The sequence below is a fragment of the Scardinius erythrophthalmus genome (genome assembly GCF_964197995.2).
Source record: "Scardinius erythrophthalmus genome assembly, chromosome: 9".
In the NCBI taxonomy this organism is placed as follows: domain Eukaryota; kingdom Metazoa; phylum Chordata; class Actinopteri; order Cypriniformes; family Leuciscidae; genus Scardinius; species Scardinius erythrophthalmus.
In genome coordinates, this window is record NC_138229.1 from 17,807,317 (window position 1) to 17,822,136 (window position 14,820).

The following is a 14,820-nucleotide window of genomic DNA, read 5'->3' on the forward strand; positions in this document are numbered from 1 at the left end:
TTATTTTAGAATAATTATTATTAACAGTAAAATACATTATTTTACTGTATTTATCCAAACACCAATAATACAATATGTAGCAGATACATATTTAATTATGTGCCAAAATCTATATCAACTTAATTGGAAAAAAAAAAATACAGTAAAATAATAATAAAACTTACTACTAATATGTCTGCAAAATTAATTAAAAGAATAATCTATTAATACTTTATATGGTTTACTGTTTTAGCTAAATTAATAAAAGAGCATTTCTTGTATCTGTTTTAATGAAGTTTAAAGATCAAAACGTCAGACATGAATTTGAAAACATCACGCCGGTGATTGAAACTGCTGCGGTAGGAAAATGTGGTTGAGTATGTAGTGTACACACCACTAGCGGAGGCGCTTACTGGAAAGAAAACATGCAGCAGTTTAACCACAGCATGATTGGCTGATAATTTATTAGCGGCTGCAGGCTGTTTGTCTTGTTAATCTAAGCTGTTATTTGTGGGCGAAGAGGCTGCAACATCCGTGAGAGCGCAAACTGACTCTCGGCAGGGGTTTCCGCTCCCCTCGCTTTCAGTCTGTAAAAACTTGATGCATAGAAACACACACCTTTAATAAAAACAACGTTTTAATACACAACGAAAAAGGAATATACAATCTGCCATTATCCTGCATATTCGAGGCCTTTTGATGGAAACATATGGAGATTCTTTATATATTCATAGAAAACCAAAGGTCCCAGACCCGAGGTACATAAGCCCTTATTCAGTAAGCATGGCACAAGTCAACAGAAAGCAGATTTATTTTAAGATGATTTTGTTTAGGAATGCTTACTGAAGAGGAGCCAAAGACAAAAAAACATAAAAATGTATTACATATCCATGCATTATTACAAGTCGTATTTCTTCATTGAAGTGCTTTTCATGCTAAACTTGGCCAGTCGGTTCATTCCGAACACAAGAGATTAAACCGGAAAACATGAAATCTTCACACACTAAAGAGTGGCAGTGCAGACCTGAGACTTTACTGCTATTCACATTTAGGTCTTCTCCAGTGATGCATGTGAGATCAGAGGCATAACAATGTGTTAATAATCATTTGGAGGTTTACTGCATGAACATGTGAGACGGCAGTCGTTTTGTTACACAGAAGCAGTTGAAGAGTATCATGTGAAAAAAAAGCTAAATGTCGTGGTCAACACTGGTATTATTTGTTGATTAAATTCAAAATACACATTAAAATTTTTCATTTTTTTCAATCAGTGCTGTATAAGCAGAATAGGTTTTTGTTCAGTGACGCACACAATGCGAGAGATTGCGTGGCAAACTGCTGATCATGGCGATGGTGGATCTAAGGCAGAGTGACTGTCTAGTTCTTGTAACCCACGTACACAAACCCATATTAAGACACACAGCCCGAAGTCGAGCAGCGCTGGAAGAGGCTGTTGTATTCCACAAGTCAGTGTTAACTCTGAGCTCCTAATAACAATCCAAATACAGTCCTATTAGTTAGACTGAAATGGATGGAGGAATAAAAAAATGATAAAATAATTATTCATATTTTTTGAATACCTGCTAGACGATGGGCTTCTCAAGATCATGTTTATCATCGAGGTCTTCATCAGAGTCTAGAGAAGCAAAAGATCATATTTAGTGAGTGTTTAACATCTTAAAGTAGGCATACTGAACATGTCGTTGTTTGCACACAACAAACGGGCCGTTTCTTTTCATACTTGCAATTTTCTCATATTACTTAAGTACACATCATTTTGTTGCCTGTGCTGTTTTTCAAAGCACTAAAAAAACTGAAATAATATTGTGAAAAAATGTATAGATATTCTTAACAAAAATATAAAAGTGAATAAAGAGTAAGTATTCATTCTCTTTGTTTCAGAGGCCCCGTTTACTAAGATGAGCAACAAATGTGTGAATAAAATCAGCCCAGTAAAGTGATCCCTTTTCATGCTGTGAATCTAAAGCGCACAAAGGCATAGTAGAGTACTGCAAAGACATCTGCGAACATTTAAAATTAGTGCATTAAATATAAAGGGACACATAGTGTTTAGTTGCCCCCGATGGACTGGACACTACTGATTTAATTTGTCACGAAGTGTAAAATCTACCAAGTATTACCCTGTAATCAATCTACCAAGACAATACAAAGACAAATCAATCAATAAATAAACAGAACAAATTTTGAAATTTACTGAAGATAAATGAGTAAATCCACAGATAGATCAGCAACACTGTGAAATATCAGTATAACAGTAATTCGGTATGCAATGCAGAATGTATATTCAGATTTGCTCATAAAACATTTCTTACTATTATTAATGTTTAATTATCAGTATTCTTTGATGAGTAAAAAGTTCTAAATAACAGCAATTATTTGAAATAGAAATTAAATTAACTTATAATTACTTAATAAAAACAAAAGACTCCAAACTTTTGAATGGTAGTGTATGTGTGTGTGTATATATATATATATATAAATTAATTTAGTCTGAATCAGTTAAGTTTAGAAAAACATCATTTGTACAATTTCTTTATAAAATAATTTAACTGACTGATCAATTTGATCTAATTGTACCCACACTGTAGTCCTCAATGGACCAAAAAGAAAAGAAAAAAGGAGGGAAAATGTGCAAACATTGTGAAAATAGGTGCAAGATATGCATAGTTGACATTAATTATTGTTAGCAAAAATGTTGCGGATTGACTTGAAAAATGAATGTTAAACTTTAAAGAAATGGAGACGAGTATATATATATATATATATATATAATCTTTTACATTTTTACATTACTTTTAGATTCTTTTACATTTTTATGTGAAGCTCTACATACCAGTCAAAAGTATGTAAACGTTACTATTTTTAATGTTTTTGAAAGAAGTCTCTTATGCTCATCAAGCCTGCAGTTAAAAAAGAAAAAAAAAAAAAGTAATATTATGAAATATTATTACAATTTAAAATAATGGTTCTCTTTTTTTTATATACTTTAAAATGTAATTTATTTTTGTGATGCAAACAAAGCTGAATTTTCATCAGCAAGTACTCCAGTCTTTGGTGTCTTATGATCCTTCAGAAATCATTCTAATATGATGATTTATGATCAATGTTGGAAACAGTTGTGCAGCTTAATATTTTTTTTATAACCTGAGATACTTTTTTCAGGATTAATTGATGAATAAAAAGTTAAAAAGAACTGTATTTATTTAGAATAGAAATCTTTTGTAACAATATACACTACCGTTCAAAAGTTTGGGAACAATAACTTTTTTTTTTAAGAAATTAGTACTTTAATTCAACAAGGATGCGTTAAATTGATAAAAGGTGATGGTAACGATTTATATTGTTAGAAATGTTTTTATTTTGAATACAGCGCTATGCATAAGTTTAGACACCCATGCTAAAGTTGACTAAAAAGAGGAATAAAAAATCATCTTTTGGAAACTGAACTTAATGCCTTAATTTAAAAAATTAGGAAAAACCCAACCTTTAAGGACACCAATTTTCTTTGTGAATGAATAATGTATCATAAATAAATAAATGTTCTTCCTTAAAATACAGGGTGCATAAGTTTGGACACCCCTATGTTAAATTCCCATAGAGGCAGGCAGATTTTTATTTTTAAGTATTTTTTTTTTTTTTTTTTTTTAGGATACTATGCATCCTGATAAAGTTCCGTTGGCCTTTGGAATTAAAATAGCCCCACATAATCACATAGCCCCTTCATCATACCTAGAGTTTGGCATGGTTTTATTTCAGTTAGCCTAATAGCTAGTTTGATATGCATTGAGAGATGATCTTATGGAAAGTACTCCATGCCAATCTCTAGGTATGGTGAAGGCTATGTGATGATGTGGGGCTATTTTAATTCCAAAAAATAAATAAATAAATAAATATATAAATATAAATATATATATATATATATATATATATATATATAAAAGAAATATATATATATACTCTAAAATATTTTGTTTTAGAGTGTATAAGATATAAAATGATAATGGCGCAAAATGCACACTTAATAATTGTTGAGAAGTTGTGTGTCCCTAAGCGTCAAGGTGCCAAGCATGTGCCACACCCCACTTAGCTTGTGAATTTTCCTATTAAGTTTTAGCTCCACCCACCTAATCTCAAGCCAATTAGGACACTATCAGGCCTTATAAATTGCACCTGTGCTCACAGCACCTTCATTCTGGTGCACATGGATGCACTGTGCAGAGGACTGAGTTCTTCCTTTGTTTTTCCCTGCGTGTGTGTATTTGACCATGTAAGTGCTTTTTTGACACTTAATTATTATTCTGTATTAAGTTTATCCTAAATGTGTTTATTTAGCTGTATTTCTTGCTTAGGCATGTTCTTTAATTATTTACATATGTATTTGAGATTTATGAGTAGATGGCTTCATGTATTGTTTAAATTCCTTTATTTCCTGTGGATTTCATGTTATGTTTATTGTGAACTAAAACATTGTATTTCTGTTCTTGTAGAAACCACACGCTCACACACATACATTAATAAAGAAAGATGCTGTGTAATTGAAGTGACTGGACTGGATTGTTCTTACCGACACCTCCACTGGTTTTCAAGCCAGCCACCTACATCTCTCTATCAATCCTCCTTTTCAATAATAGTAATTTATTAATAGGAGACGGTAATGGTTTAAATATTTAGGTGCTTTAATACTGCTGCAACACCTCTAAATACATACATTTATCCTTTAAAATCTCTAGCGCTCACCGCAGTGCACCTGAGCTCTGACAGTGGCATTTCCGGGAAAATGCATGTCTGTTACTGTTGTAAAAATGTGGTGAGAACATTATATCTCTCATTTGTAAGAGTGATAAATAAACTATGACTAAAAAAAACAAAAAAAAAACATAAGAACAAAATGTTACACAGCTGATTCACTAATCTTTTAAGATATCAAGCGCCAGAACCAGAAAAAAAACCTGGTGAAAGACATGATTTTAGATTTCCATGCAACCCATTTTCATGGTTGTCCGGCTTGTGTTGGGCATTTAGTAAGCTATTACCTGCCATGGACTCAGGAGGAGAGTAGAACTGGCCTTCTGAAACAGGTCCTGGGTATAAAAGAGGTTCTCGATCTGGCACACTCTGCACTGAAAGATACCCTAACACACAGGACACACATGATTGCTAAACACAATGATACTGACACACTGTAAGAGCAAATGAGTTATAATGTCATCTACGTCCATTAGCCTTCACTGATACCGCTTGTAAATGCTTGTCTCACTGAAATTAGATATTTGATTCTCACTGATTTCATCACCAGCCTCTTGGGGCAGGACTTTGAAGTCCAGCAGCCACGTCTCCATCCATGCCAAAATGAAGGAGATGATGGGTAACAAATACCCAAACGCCCCCTGAGACAGGAGCTGGACAAAGGAATAACATTTTTGGATCAATGGAAAAAGTGTGTAATTCTTAAATGTAAAAAAAAAAAAAGCTGAATAAAAAACATCTCATACCTTTGATACAACTACTTTCACTATTAAGAAACCACTGGTGATTGCTGTAGTTATCTGTAATGAAGATATGATGATCATTACAAGAATTTATATTTAATCCTTTACATTTTTATGTGAAGCTCAGAGTAATAGTTTGATTAAGCAGCTGAAACAAAGTTCCAGCTTGTTATTAATGAGTAAAGCAACAGTGCCCTCTGGCGGAGGAATGTAAAGTAAAGGCTGCCTACCGCAATGGCCCACCAATGACGCACTTTACACACTGCATACGCAAGAATCAAGGCTGCAAAGCGGAACACAGCCAAGAGCTGAGGAGAAAAACATACAAGCATAAGAGACTGCAAACGCTTGTACAGTGGTGTATATTTCGACACACTTGAATGTGTCATCTACCTTTCAAAACTGGTTTATCAATATTTCATGGAAGATTTGTTGCTTTAAAACTCCTGTTCAAAGATTGCTGTCAGGTAACATTTTTAAAATGGCATCACTGTGTATTTCCATAAATATAATCCACACAGCAACTTACAGGGCAAAGTCTACAGAGATATTTTCCAAATACCATGCTGCATCAAACTAAGGCAGAAACTCACACATTTAAAAGCTTTTAAACACCAAAGAACAACTGAATCTGTATATCAAAGAAGCACCCCATAAGCATGTGACCCAAGATAGAAAGGTTAAAGAGTTCAGTTTGGTCATCTTTTCCTCACACACCATGTCGTTCCAAATCTGTATGTTTTTCTTTCTTCTGTGGAACACAACAGAAGATACTTTGAAAAATGTCCACATAATGAAAGTCAGTAAGGTTTGTTGTTTTGTACAACAATGAACAAAAACATTATATGGATAAATCATTTTTCAAATTATCTTCCTCCACATTAGAATAATAGTCATACATGCATTTGGAACGAGATGGAGATGAGCAAATGATCATCTTTAGGTAATCTACCCCTTTAAGATCAATAAAGAAGATTTCCTGGACAGAAACCTTGTGGTTTGGAGTGAGGTCATCTACGTTGAGAGAGAAAAGTCATCTTTGAAAAGGGAACTGTGGAATGGACTGGCCCTAAAATTTTACCACACCAGTTTCATCTTAAATCACATCTTAAATGTTGGTAATTTCCCTGCTAATGAGTCAAAAACGTTGAGACTTTATGTTGATATTTCATATACACACACACACATATATGTGTGTGTACACACAAGACGTTACGTATATGCTAATTTTATTATATTAGTGTAATTACTGGTGTAATATTTTCTTATTTAAATGTTTGATATTTTTATGAATTAATTAATAGCTTTGCGTCAACTCATGCAACCAAGGGGCTTGTAAACCCCAGTTTGGGAAACCCTGCAATAGAGGGCAGCGTATTGGCCAGTACTTACAAATATGTCAAAAAAGGATTTGTGGTAATCATACTGCAACACCTCTTGCTTCAGTTGCTCTTGTATACCTCCACTGACCTGGATGAATATAGATGAAAAAAATAATTAACATATATAATACAAAATGTTGTGCAGATGCATCACTATTAAACTGGTATAATAGTCCACACATATTTAAACATATATTTTTATCCACATATATGTAAAAGAACTTAATAATCTCTAGAGGAGATGAATCTATCTAAACCACAACATACATTAAGCTCAATGATCCACAGCAAGGTGACGAATAAAAGGTCAAAGGTCACGAATAAGCAGAAGGTTCTTCGGACATCGGAGATGCACTTCTTCTCCCCTGCTTCATAGGACTCGATGCGGGAAGAAATGAGGGTGGAGTTAATGTTTCCCACACCCCTTAGAGTGGCCCGGGACCCCACACTGCTGCTGCATTGGCTGTCCATGACTCGTCCGTCTCGTCCACTCGTGTCACTCCATTCACACTCACACTTCTGGAGAGTCAGACTCTGTAGTCATGCCTAGATCTGAAAGGACACAGAAAGTGGAGGCATTTCACACAGTGGTCAAAGGTTTATAGTTATTGCTGTCATATGATCAGACGTCTTGTGACGTCATCATATCAACTAAACTACCAAACATCCTGTACCGTCACTAAGTGGATATACTTAAAATAAAATCAATTAAATAATAATAATTAAAAACAAAACAAAGAAAGGACTAACAAAACATTAACACCAATTATAGAGGGCAACAGTTGGGTTCCGGAAGTGAAAATCCCATTCATTTTCTCCTTATGGGAATTGATTTTAACCAATAGCTTATTTAACTAACGGACCTACTGTAATCTACAATGTTGTTGATCAAAGGTATTTACTTTTGCTGAAGCCATCAGCCTGCTTTATTCAACTTATTTTTAAGTAGGCTAATCTTGTTTAACAGCAGAATTCTGGTGAAAGACTACATTACCCATGACTCTGCAGAGAAATCTCCACCAATAAGAGAATCGAAACAATCAAATTGTAAGAAAAAAAGTGCCTGCAAACTCCAATGTAGCACTATGAACGACGTAATCAAGTCAATCTGTGTATGTGTATATATTCATATAGCAAACATATATGGGTATGTTGTTTAAACACAATGTGTGTAAACAATATTTATCTGTTTTTAATTTGATTGTCACTCGCTATGAATCATGGGATTGTAGTTCTTTCCCTAATTAAAGACGTTAAGTACACGTACATTTTGTCCAATTTTCAGATTCTTCTTTGTGTCATTGTTGATTCACCCCATAGCTAATAACTCTTAAATAAAGTTAAATAAAGACTTAGAAAACCCCTTCCAGAACCAAGGCTGAAAAAGTGGGCACTGTTGCACTGTATTACATGTATGCATCTCTGGAATACTAGATTCTGATTGGTCAACCGAGGCATTCCGCTGTAAAATAATTAATGTAAAATAATAACCGTTTACTATGGTTGTCGTGTATAAATGACAGCTCATATGGGATGTTCTGTCACACCTGACACCTCGATAGTAATTACAACTCAAATCAATATTTTGTGTCTATAGTATGTTTTCGCTGTGTAATAAGCAGGATAATGTATGATCATGCTCAAAACAGACAAGAACTTGTACCCAAGACATCATGACAATGCTGAAAAACAAAACTATCAACCAAATGTCTTACAGTGGATTCATCTTGCTAAAATCAACAATGTTTCCAATAATGCAATTTCAATCACAATTGAAAAGACTATTGAAAGTAAGTGAATCTAACTAGGCTTCATAAAATAAACTAAGCATGAAAATCTAGTCCTACAAGTCTTATAAGGAAGAGCCCCAGATTACGTTTAAAAAAGGCAAGAGTTTATGAGAACAGTAACTATCTGTTTGGTTAGTGGGACAAGTTCCTCTTGCTGATGTCATTTAGGCCTAACGTTACCGAAAAAGAACGAGCACAGGAATTGTCATGCATTGTTTGCACATGACTAACCTTACACTGGGCAGGATTGTTTTGCTTCCCCAGTAAATAACTGATGAGAAGAGAACTGACTTCTTTATGCTGTAATTTATATAGTTATGAACTACCCTTAATAACAATATAGGACATTTGGCATTATTGCTTTATCTATGACTCTAGCTGAAATGGAAATGGAAAATGTAAGTATATAACCCAATTAACTGATATGAGTTCGTCTGTGTTTATGTTGTGAAGTGTTCATTTCATAGCTCTGCCAAACCAATTTACATGCTATGGGCTAGCATGATAATACAGCATGATAATACAACAGTAGAACAGGAAACCCAGCGAGAATTTCTCAAAATGTGAAACACAGTGTCATAATAGCACACCACAAATTTATATCTTTCTAGCTAAAACTGTAACAAGCGAAATAAGCAATCCCAAACTAACAATCTCTCTTGAAAACAATATATCCGGTTACATTTGAGGCAATCAATCTGCAAAACAGCAGCGGCTTCGTGTCACGTTAGCATTGCTTTATCAAAGTAAATGTGTGTGTTATCGATCATGTCGCTTACCTTGGTGAGCAATCTTTATAAAAGTACGTGTTGTATTACAGTCAACCGATGAATCAATGAGGATCTATCTCGCTGAAAATTCCGCACCATCTGATTCTGATGACTTTCGTTTCAGACAGACAGGAAATAGTGTGATGTTGTTTTGGAAAGGGGATTCTGGGATATGTAGTAGAATCCAGAACTGCGCCGGCCAGGCCTGCCCACAATTCTAATTTAATTCATTCATAGTTCTAAGCATCAATATAACAAACAATAACATAATATAACAGACCTATCTTTTTTTTTGCTATAGAAAGCTATATATGCTCATTTGAATTAGAAAGAAAAGAAGTGGCATCTGCACACTAATGATGCTAAGCTTCTATCAGAACAAATTTTGCTCATTTTTGATTTTTAATCAACTGGTGTGAAGGTCATTTTAGTGGATGTAGCATTCTAATGGAGTAAAGTGTAGTTCATCACATTAATTGTGGTCCAAACGGTTTTGTCTTCGTTTTAAACAATAACTCTAGACCTTATGCGCCAGAAGAACGAGGGCGCCGCCATCTTTAGAATATTGTCTTTTAACTTCCGTTTTTGCGGTCGCTCTAATTATCTTTGAAGTGGTTTTACTTAATGTAAAGTTAACGAAAGTTATCATGAGGAAAGTTACCGTTCATTAATAAACACGCAGAATCGCTGTGAAAATACAGACCGGAAGTCAAAAGACAACGACCGCAGCGCTGAAAAGGGGCGGGGCCGGGGGTAAATAAGGTCTATTCCATTCATGTTAAATGTAATGTTTATAGCATTTAATGCAAGGACATACAGACATTTTAGTTTTTAAGTCACTGTATTCTTTTAATTTAATCAAGAAGCTATAAGCAAACATTACTTGATGACATTATGCTATTTCATTTCTTTTACGTTGTTAATTTACAAGATCCTTATTTCAAACCTCTACTTTCATTAAACAACACAATCTGATGTACTCAACTACAGCTAACAAGTCTTTATCTATGCAAAACATCACTGGTTAATTGTCTTATAAAGACTATATATTGTAAAAATCAATGTGCTCAACAACGTGGTAGTGAGGTAAACAATTTTAATCTAGAATTAAATTATAGGTTTCTTCAACATCTATACACAAAATAAACTGTAAGCATCCAAACTGTAAACCATCCTAAAGGCTAAATAAAATAATAATAATAAGAGGAACAAATATTAACTGTAAAACAAACAAAAAAGTACTAGGCTACATTAATCCACCCTGGATCAGCACAACAGCCAAAAATGTGGCATATTAAAAATGAGGCTTCAATAATATGAGGCTGTAAATCAACAAGAACTAGTGAACTTAAAACTTACATTCTTGGTTTATTTCGAAGCTGATTATGTTTAACAGTACCTGCAATCAATTCATGTGCTCTTTGTCAGTGTAATATCAGTTCTTTAGAAGCTGTTACTGTATTTAATATGTACTGTGATGAGCAGAGATGAGTGAGGTATTCAGCAGTCGGATGTCATCTTCTCAGACAGTGCTGACTGGCAGGTGCTGGGTGGGTTGAACACCTCAGGGTCACTGATGCCCAGCTGAAGGTCAAAGAAGCGAGTGGACGTGGTCACGCTACTGTTCTTTGCGTATGTCTCCTGCACAGGATAGCAGTCCTTCAAAGTGTACACACCAACCCAAGCTTCATCTGTGAGAGACCGGAAAAATGTGCAAAGTTCAGATAAACAGGACCATAGAGTTCCAATATAAAAATCAAGGCACATTGACAACATAACTATAACAAGCATTTACTTTTGCGGGCCGGTTTTCGATCAGACCATTCTTGAACTTCGATCATGTCTCCAGGCCCTCCAATGAAGTACTGGTCCTCATATGTGGAGTTCAGGGGTATATCATAAGGGTCCCAGGCCTCCGTCAGAGCGATCTTTGCACACTGCTTGGTAATTTCCTCAATCTGGAAAAGCACTCCACTCTTGAACAAGTAGATGTACTCAAAGAACCTCAAAGAGAATTGCACAGTACAAATAAATGAATGCAAAGGAAATTTACAGTTATATAATTTAAATCAATTAAACTTTATCCTGTTTTACTAATATTTCAGAGCACAAGAACTGTGTGTGGTCATTCTAATTTTGACTATAATGGAACATCTGCATCCACTGAACAACAATAGCTCAGACATTTCAAAACACTGCAAGCAAAAAAATAATAAATAAATAAATCTTACTTAGAGTTGGTATTTTCTATATTGTTTTCCAGTACAAATATCTAAACATTCTTAAATCAAGACACATTTACTTGAGAAGCAAAACAACTGATTTATTCTAAATAATAATAATAATAATTAAGTGACTGTACACTTAAAAGAATTAAGAATTTGAATTAAGTTTATGTTTCTTACTACATTGGCAGATAAGAATGCTAAGTATTTTGCAGTGATTATAAAACGTATTAAAATATATTTGATAAAATATGATGAATGCGTACTTTTTACAAGGCGTGTGTCCTGTCTTCTGCTCCAGAACCCTAATTCGCTGATTCTGTGCATCATAGGAGACCGCCGCCCGTGTGTTTCGTCCCGTGCTGTGGTCATATTGAACGGTCCGACCCTCCCACTGTACCGGCGCGAGGCAGGGCTGAGGCGCCGCCGCTAATGACCGAGGAGGAGAGCCCAGACACGGCACCATCGCGGACAACGACAATACCATCGCAAAAACCACAAAGCCTGACATTTCTGTTGGTGCAAATCGATAATTACATGAAATTTAAATACTAACACAACGCCTTTGATTGGAGTGTTTTTTCCAGCCGCAGTGTTTGCGCTGGTGTCCCAAATCCACAATGAAAAAATACACCAGTCCAGCATTAATGTCACAAACACGTCAGAAACACCGATTGGTCAGATATCAAACCCGTATGACGACCCATACGATTATTTATTTAGTATAGTTTATTTTTATTACTAAAATCTATTAACATTATATAATTACATTTATTTATAAATAAAATAAATTATTATTATTAATTACACTTGTTTGTTTTGCTGCAAATAACCATACGATTTCACCCTAATAATCACAACTGTTTTGAATGATCAGTATTATAAATAATAATAGTTTGTATGGTAATAATAATAATAATAATAAAATGTACTATTAGGCTATTATTTACATTTTTGTTGTAAGGAACCACAAGATTTCACTATAATAATTTCAAGCATTTTGAATGATCAATATTATAAATCATAGTCTGTATTGTGGTAGTAGTAGTCATAATACAAAAATAATAATAAAAAAAACATTGCCTTGCCGTAATAATTCATGATACAGAGCATTATGAAATACAAATATTAAATTATTAAAAATAAATAGTTATATACTTATCTCTGTTCACTGAAAAAGTGTAGTCAGTCTCTGCCTGGCGTATGTGCTATTATTATTTAAACTCCGCCATTTGCATCAGTTTGTTTACGAGCAGATATTGCAGGGACATCCGAACCAACAGATGGCAGCATCTATTGCAGTCAACACTTGTGACTTTAGTCTGTCTGTCTTTAATGTATTTTCAACGTTGTTGGTGTTTAATATGGCGAATTCCGTTCAACGTGTGTACTGAACTCAGGCTTACTTCACTTAAAGAGACTAACAAAATGTCTGAATTGGCACAGAGTCAGTTTGAGTCCAGTGATGATGAACTTCCCGAGGAGGTCACCTTCGATGCGTCCAAAAGTTCTGCTCTGAAGAGCGTTAAAGATGCACTGGAGTCAGCTAAAAGGTCTGTGAGTGTGTGTCCACTGGCTTTACACACACAGACCACATGAGCTTATGGGTTTTAAACTTTTTTATATTTTTTTTAAATATATATTTTCTCTTTGTTTTCAGAGAAAAGAATCTATTGAAGGAGAAGCGAAGGAAAAGACAACAGCTTTTTCAAGAACAAAAGGTATAAGGTTGTGAATAAGTTACCATCCCCAGGATGTCAAATACATTATTATTACTAGAAAAGTTTATACACTTTAACTTATCCACACAATTAATTGTAGATGTAACATAAATCCCAAAATCTAAACATAAATGAAATGTTACATCTGTTGTTTGTCAGACGAGAAAACGTCTTCCTGAAGACCTCCTGGAGGAATTTGATACAGAACCCCAAAAGTAAGCTCTCTAGATGAAAATAATCATTTTAATTACTTAAATCATTTTGGAAACCTAATTAACTGTTATTTTCTTATTTTAGACCTGCTGAGTTATCAGACAACGTCAAAGGTAGTACCTTTTCTGTAACTTTTAATAAAAACAATTTTCCTAATGGTCAATTTAAGTATTGACTGACAAAACTATTTTATAGCTGATGAAGAGACAAATGCCACATCAGAAACAAACTCTAAAAGGTAATAATAATAATAGTAATTAGCTGTTTACATTCACCTTACTGTAAGGCTTCCTCGTGTTATGTATAAATGGAAAAACATCTGATTTCAGTTTACCAGACAGTTACAGTGTAAAGAGAGTGAAGGATGAATCCGCTGCCAAATCACTGCAACAAAGCGCAATTGACTTCATTCAGTCCCGCCTTTACGGACCAGGAACCAAAAGAACAAGCAGTAAGATGATAACGTTGTGCTGTTCAGACCCTCATTTTAAAACCAAATTTAGTAGGAAAACTAATATTTCTGATTATTTTTCTTCAGATGCAGAGCTTCTGTCCCTCAAAATGAAAAAGGGTGCGGGACAAGGTGCATCTGTGGAGTTTGTGAATAAAAAATATAGTGAGTATTGAGATTTTCATATTTAACAACTATATTATATTAGTTTTATTTTGGAAAGCAACAGTCTGAGCGATCTTTATTCATCTACAGGTGCCGACTTAAAAAAGAAGATCACAAAGTCCAATAAAAGGTTTATACACAAACAGAAAATGGTTCCTTCCTGAGATCTAAAACAGGAGAATTATAAGTATAACACATGAGAACTGTAACCTTCCTTGGCTTAGGAAGCTTAGCTATTTTTGATCATATGGATCACATTTTACAACAGGACACCTTTAATTTAGTACCTTTTCCGTTAACGCATAGTTAAAAAAATATTGTCAAATGAAAGTCAGTCTCTGCTTATTCAAATAGAAATGATTATGATCTTCCATCTTGTTCAAATCAAAAGTAAAAAAAAGAAAAAAAGGCTGAACCTGAATGTTCTTCATGTTTGCATATTTACACTTTAATAAATGTAAACCTGATCTAAGGCCTGACATTTCTTGTTTTAGTAACTTTTTACATTCATTTGACTATTGTAACTATATGACTGTAATGATCAAATGGACAAATCATGGTTGTGGCATTTTAAAAAGATAACACATGTAATAAAACTTATTTTGCATTATTAG

General features: G+C 34.3%; 3 protein-coding genes across 3 annotated transcripts; 1 reads left to right on the plus strand and 2 right to left on the minus strand.

Annotated features, from left to right (window-relative positions):
- Positions 1-586: 586 nt before the first annotated feature.
- On the minus strand, positions 587-10,161 carry stard3nl (STARD3 N-terminal like). Its single transcript, XM_081373421.1, has 9 exons — positions 9,441-10,161; positions 7,139-7,423; positions 6,882-6,959; positions 5,720-5,797; positions 5,493-5,546; positions 5,282-5,399; positions 5,034-5,132; positions 1,560-1,615; positions 587-1,466 (listed from the first exon to the last, which is right to left on the minus strand). Exons 2-8 carry the CDS (start codon positions 7,340-7,342, stop codon positions 1,563-1,565), a joined length of 684 nt encoding a protein of 227 aa, XP_081229547.1. The 5' UTR covers positions 7,343-7,423; positions 9,441-10,161; the 3' UTR covers positions 587-1,466; positions 1,560-1,562.
- Positions 10,162-10,200: 39 nt separating this feature from the next.
- Positions 10,201-12,931, minus strand: epdr1 (ependymin related 1). The gene is made up of 4 exons (XM_081375295.1): positions 12,815-12,931; positions 11,923-12,169; positions 11,227-11,435; positions 10,201-11,122 (listed from the first exon to the last, which is right to left on the minus strand). Exons 2-4 carry the CDS (start codon positions 12,165-12,167, stop codon positions 10,932-10,934), a joined length of 645 nt encoding a protein of 214 aa, XP_081231421.1. The 5' UTR covers positions 12,168-12,169; positions 12,815-12,931; the 3' UTR covers positions 10,201-10,931.
- Positions 12,907-14,819, plus strand: nol7 (nucleolar protein 7). Its single transcript, XM_081375293.1, has 8 exons — positions 12,907-13,209; positions 13,317-13,377; positions 13,537-13,592; positions 13,675-13,703; positions 13,786-13,828; positions 13,920-14,041; positions 14,129-14,206; positions 14,297-14,819. Exons 1-8 carry the CDS (start codon positions 12,992-12,994, stop codon positions 14,368-14,370), a joined length of 681 nt encoding a protein of 226 aa, XP_081231419.1. The 5' UTR covers positions 12,907-12,991; the 3' UTR covers positions 14,371-14,819.
- Position 14,820: the final 1 nt, after the last annotated feature.

What these genes read in the sequence shown, in the direction of transcription:
- nol7 (XM_081375293.1), top strand. Translation starts at nt 12,992, where the DNA reads ATGTATTTTCAACGTTGTTGGTGTTTAATATGGCGAATTCCGTTCAAC. An exon ending in GCACTGGAGTCAGCTAAAAG is followed by an intron (nt 13,210 to 13,316) that starts GTCTGTGAGTGT and finishes CTTTGTTTTCAG; the next exon opens with AGAAAAGAATCTATTGAAGG. An exon ending in TTTGATACAGAACCCCAAAA is followed by an intron (nt 13,593 to 13,674) that starts GTAAGCTCTCTA and finishes TTCTTATTTTAG; the next exon opens with ACCTGCTGAGTTATCAGACA.
- epdr1 (XM_081375295.1), bottom strand. Translation starts at nt 12,167, where the DNA reads ATGTCAGGCTTTGTGGTTTTTGCGATGGTATTGTCGTTGTCCGCGATG. An exon ending in GGACACACGCCTTGTAAAAA is followed by an intron (nt 11,436 to 11,922) that starts GTACGCATTCAT and finishes ATTCTCTTTGAG; the next exon opens with GTTCTTTGAGTACATCTACT. An exon ending in TCGAAAACCGGCCCGCAAAA is followed by an intron (nt 11,123 to 11,226) that starts GTAAATGCTTGT and finishes GGTCTCTCACAG; the next exon opens with ATGAAGCTTGGGTTGGTGTG.
- stard3nl (XM_081373421.1), bottom strand. Translation starts at nt 7,342, where the DNA reads ATGGACAGCCAATGCAGCAGCAGTGTGGGGTCCCGGGCCACTCTAAGG. An exon ending in TGTGGATCATTGAGCTTAAT is followed by an intron (nt 6,960 to 7,138) that starts GTATGTTGTGGT and finishes ATATTCATCCAG; the next exon opens with GTCAGTGGAGGTATACAAGA. An exon ending in TCCTCCTGAGTCCATGGCAG is followed by an intron (nt 1,616 to 5,033) that starts GTAATAGCTTAC and finishes TTGCTTCTCTAG; the next exon opens with ACTCTGATGAAGACCTCGAT.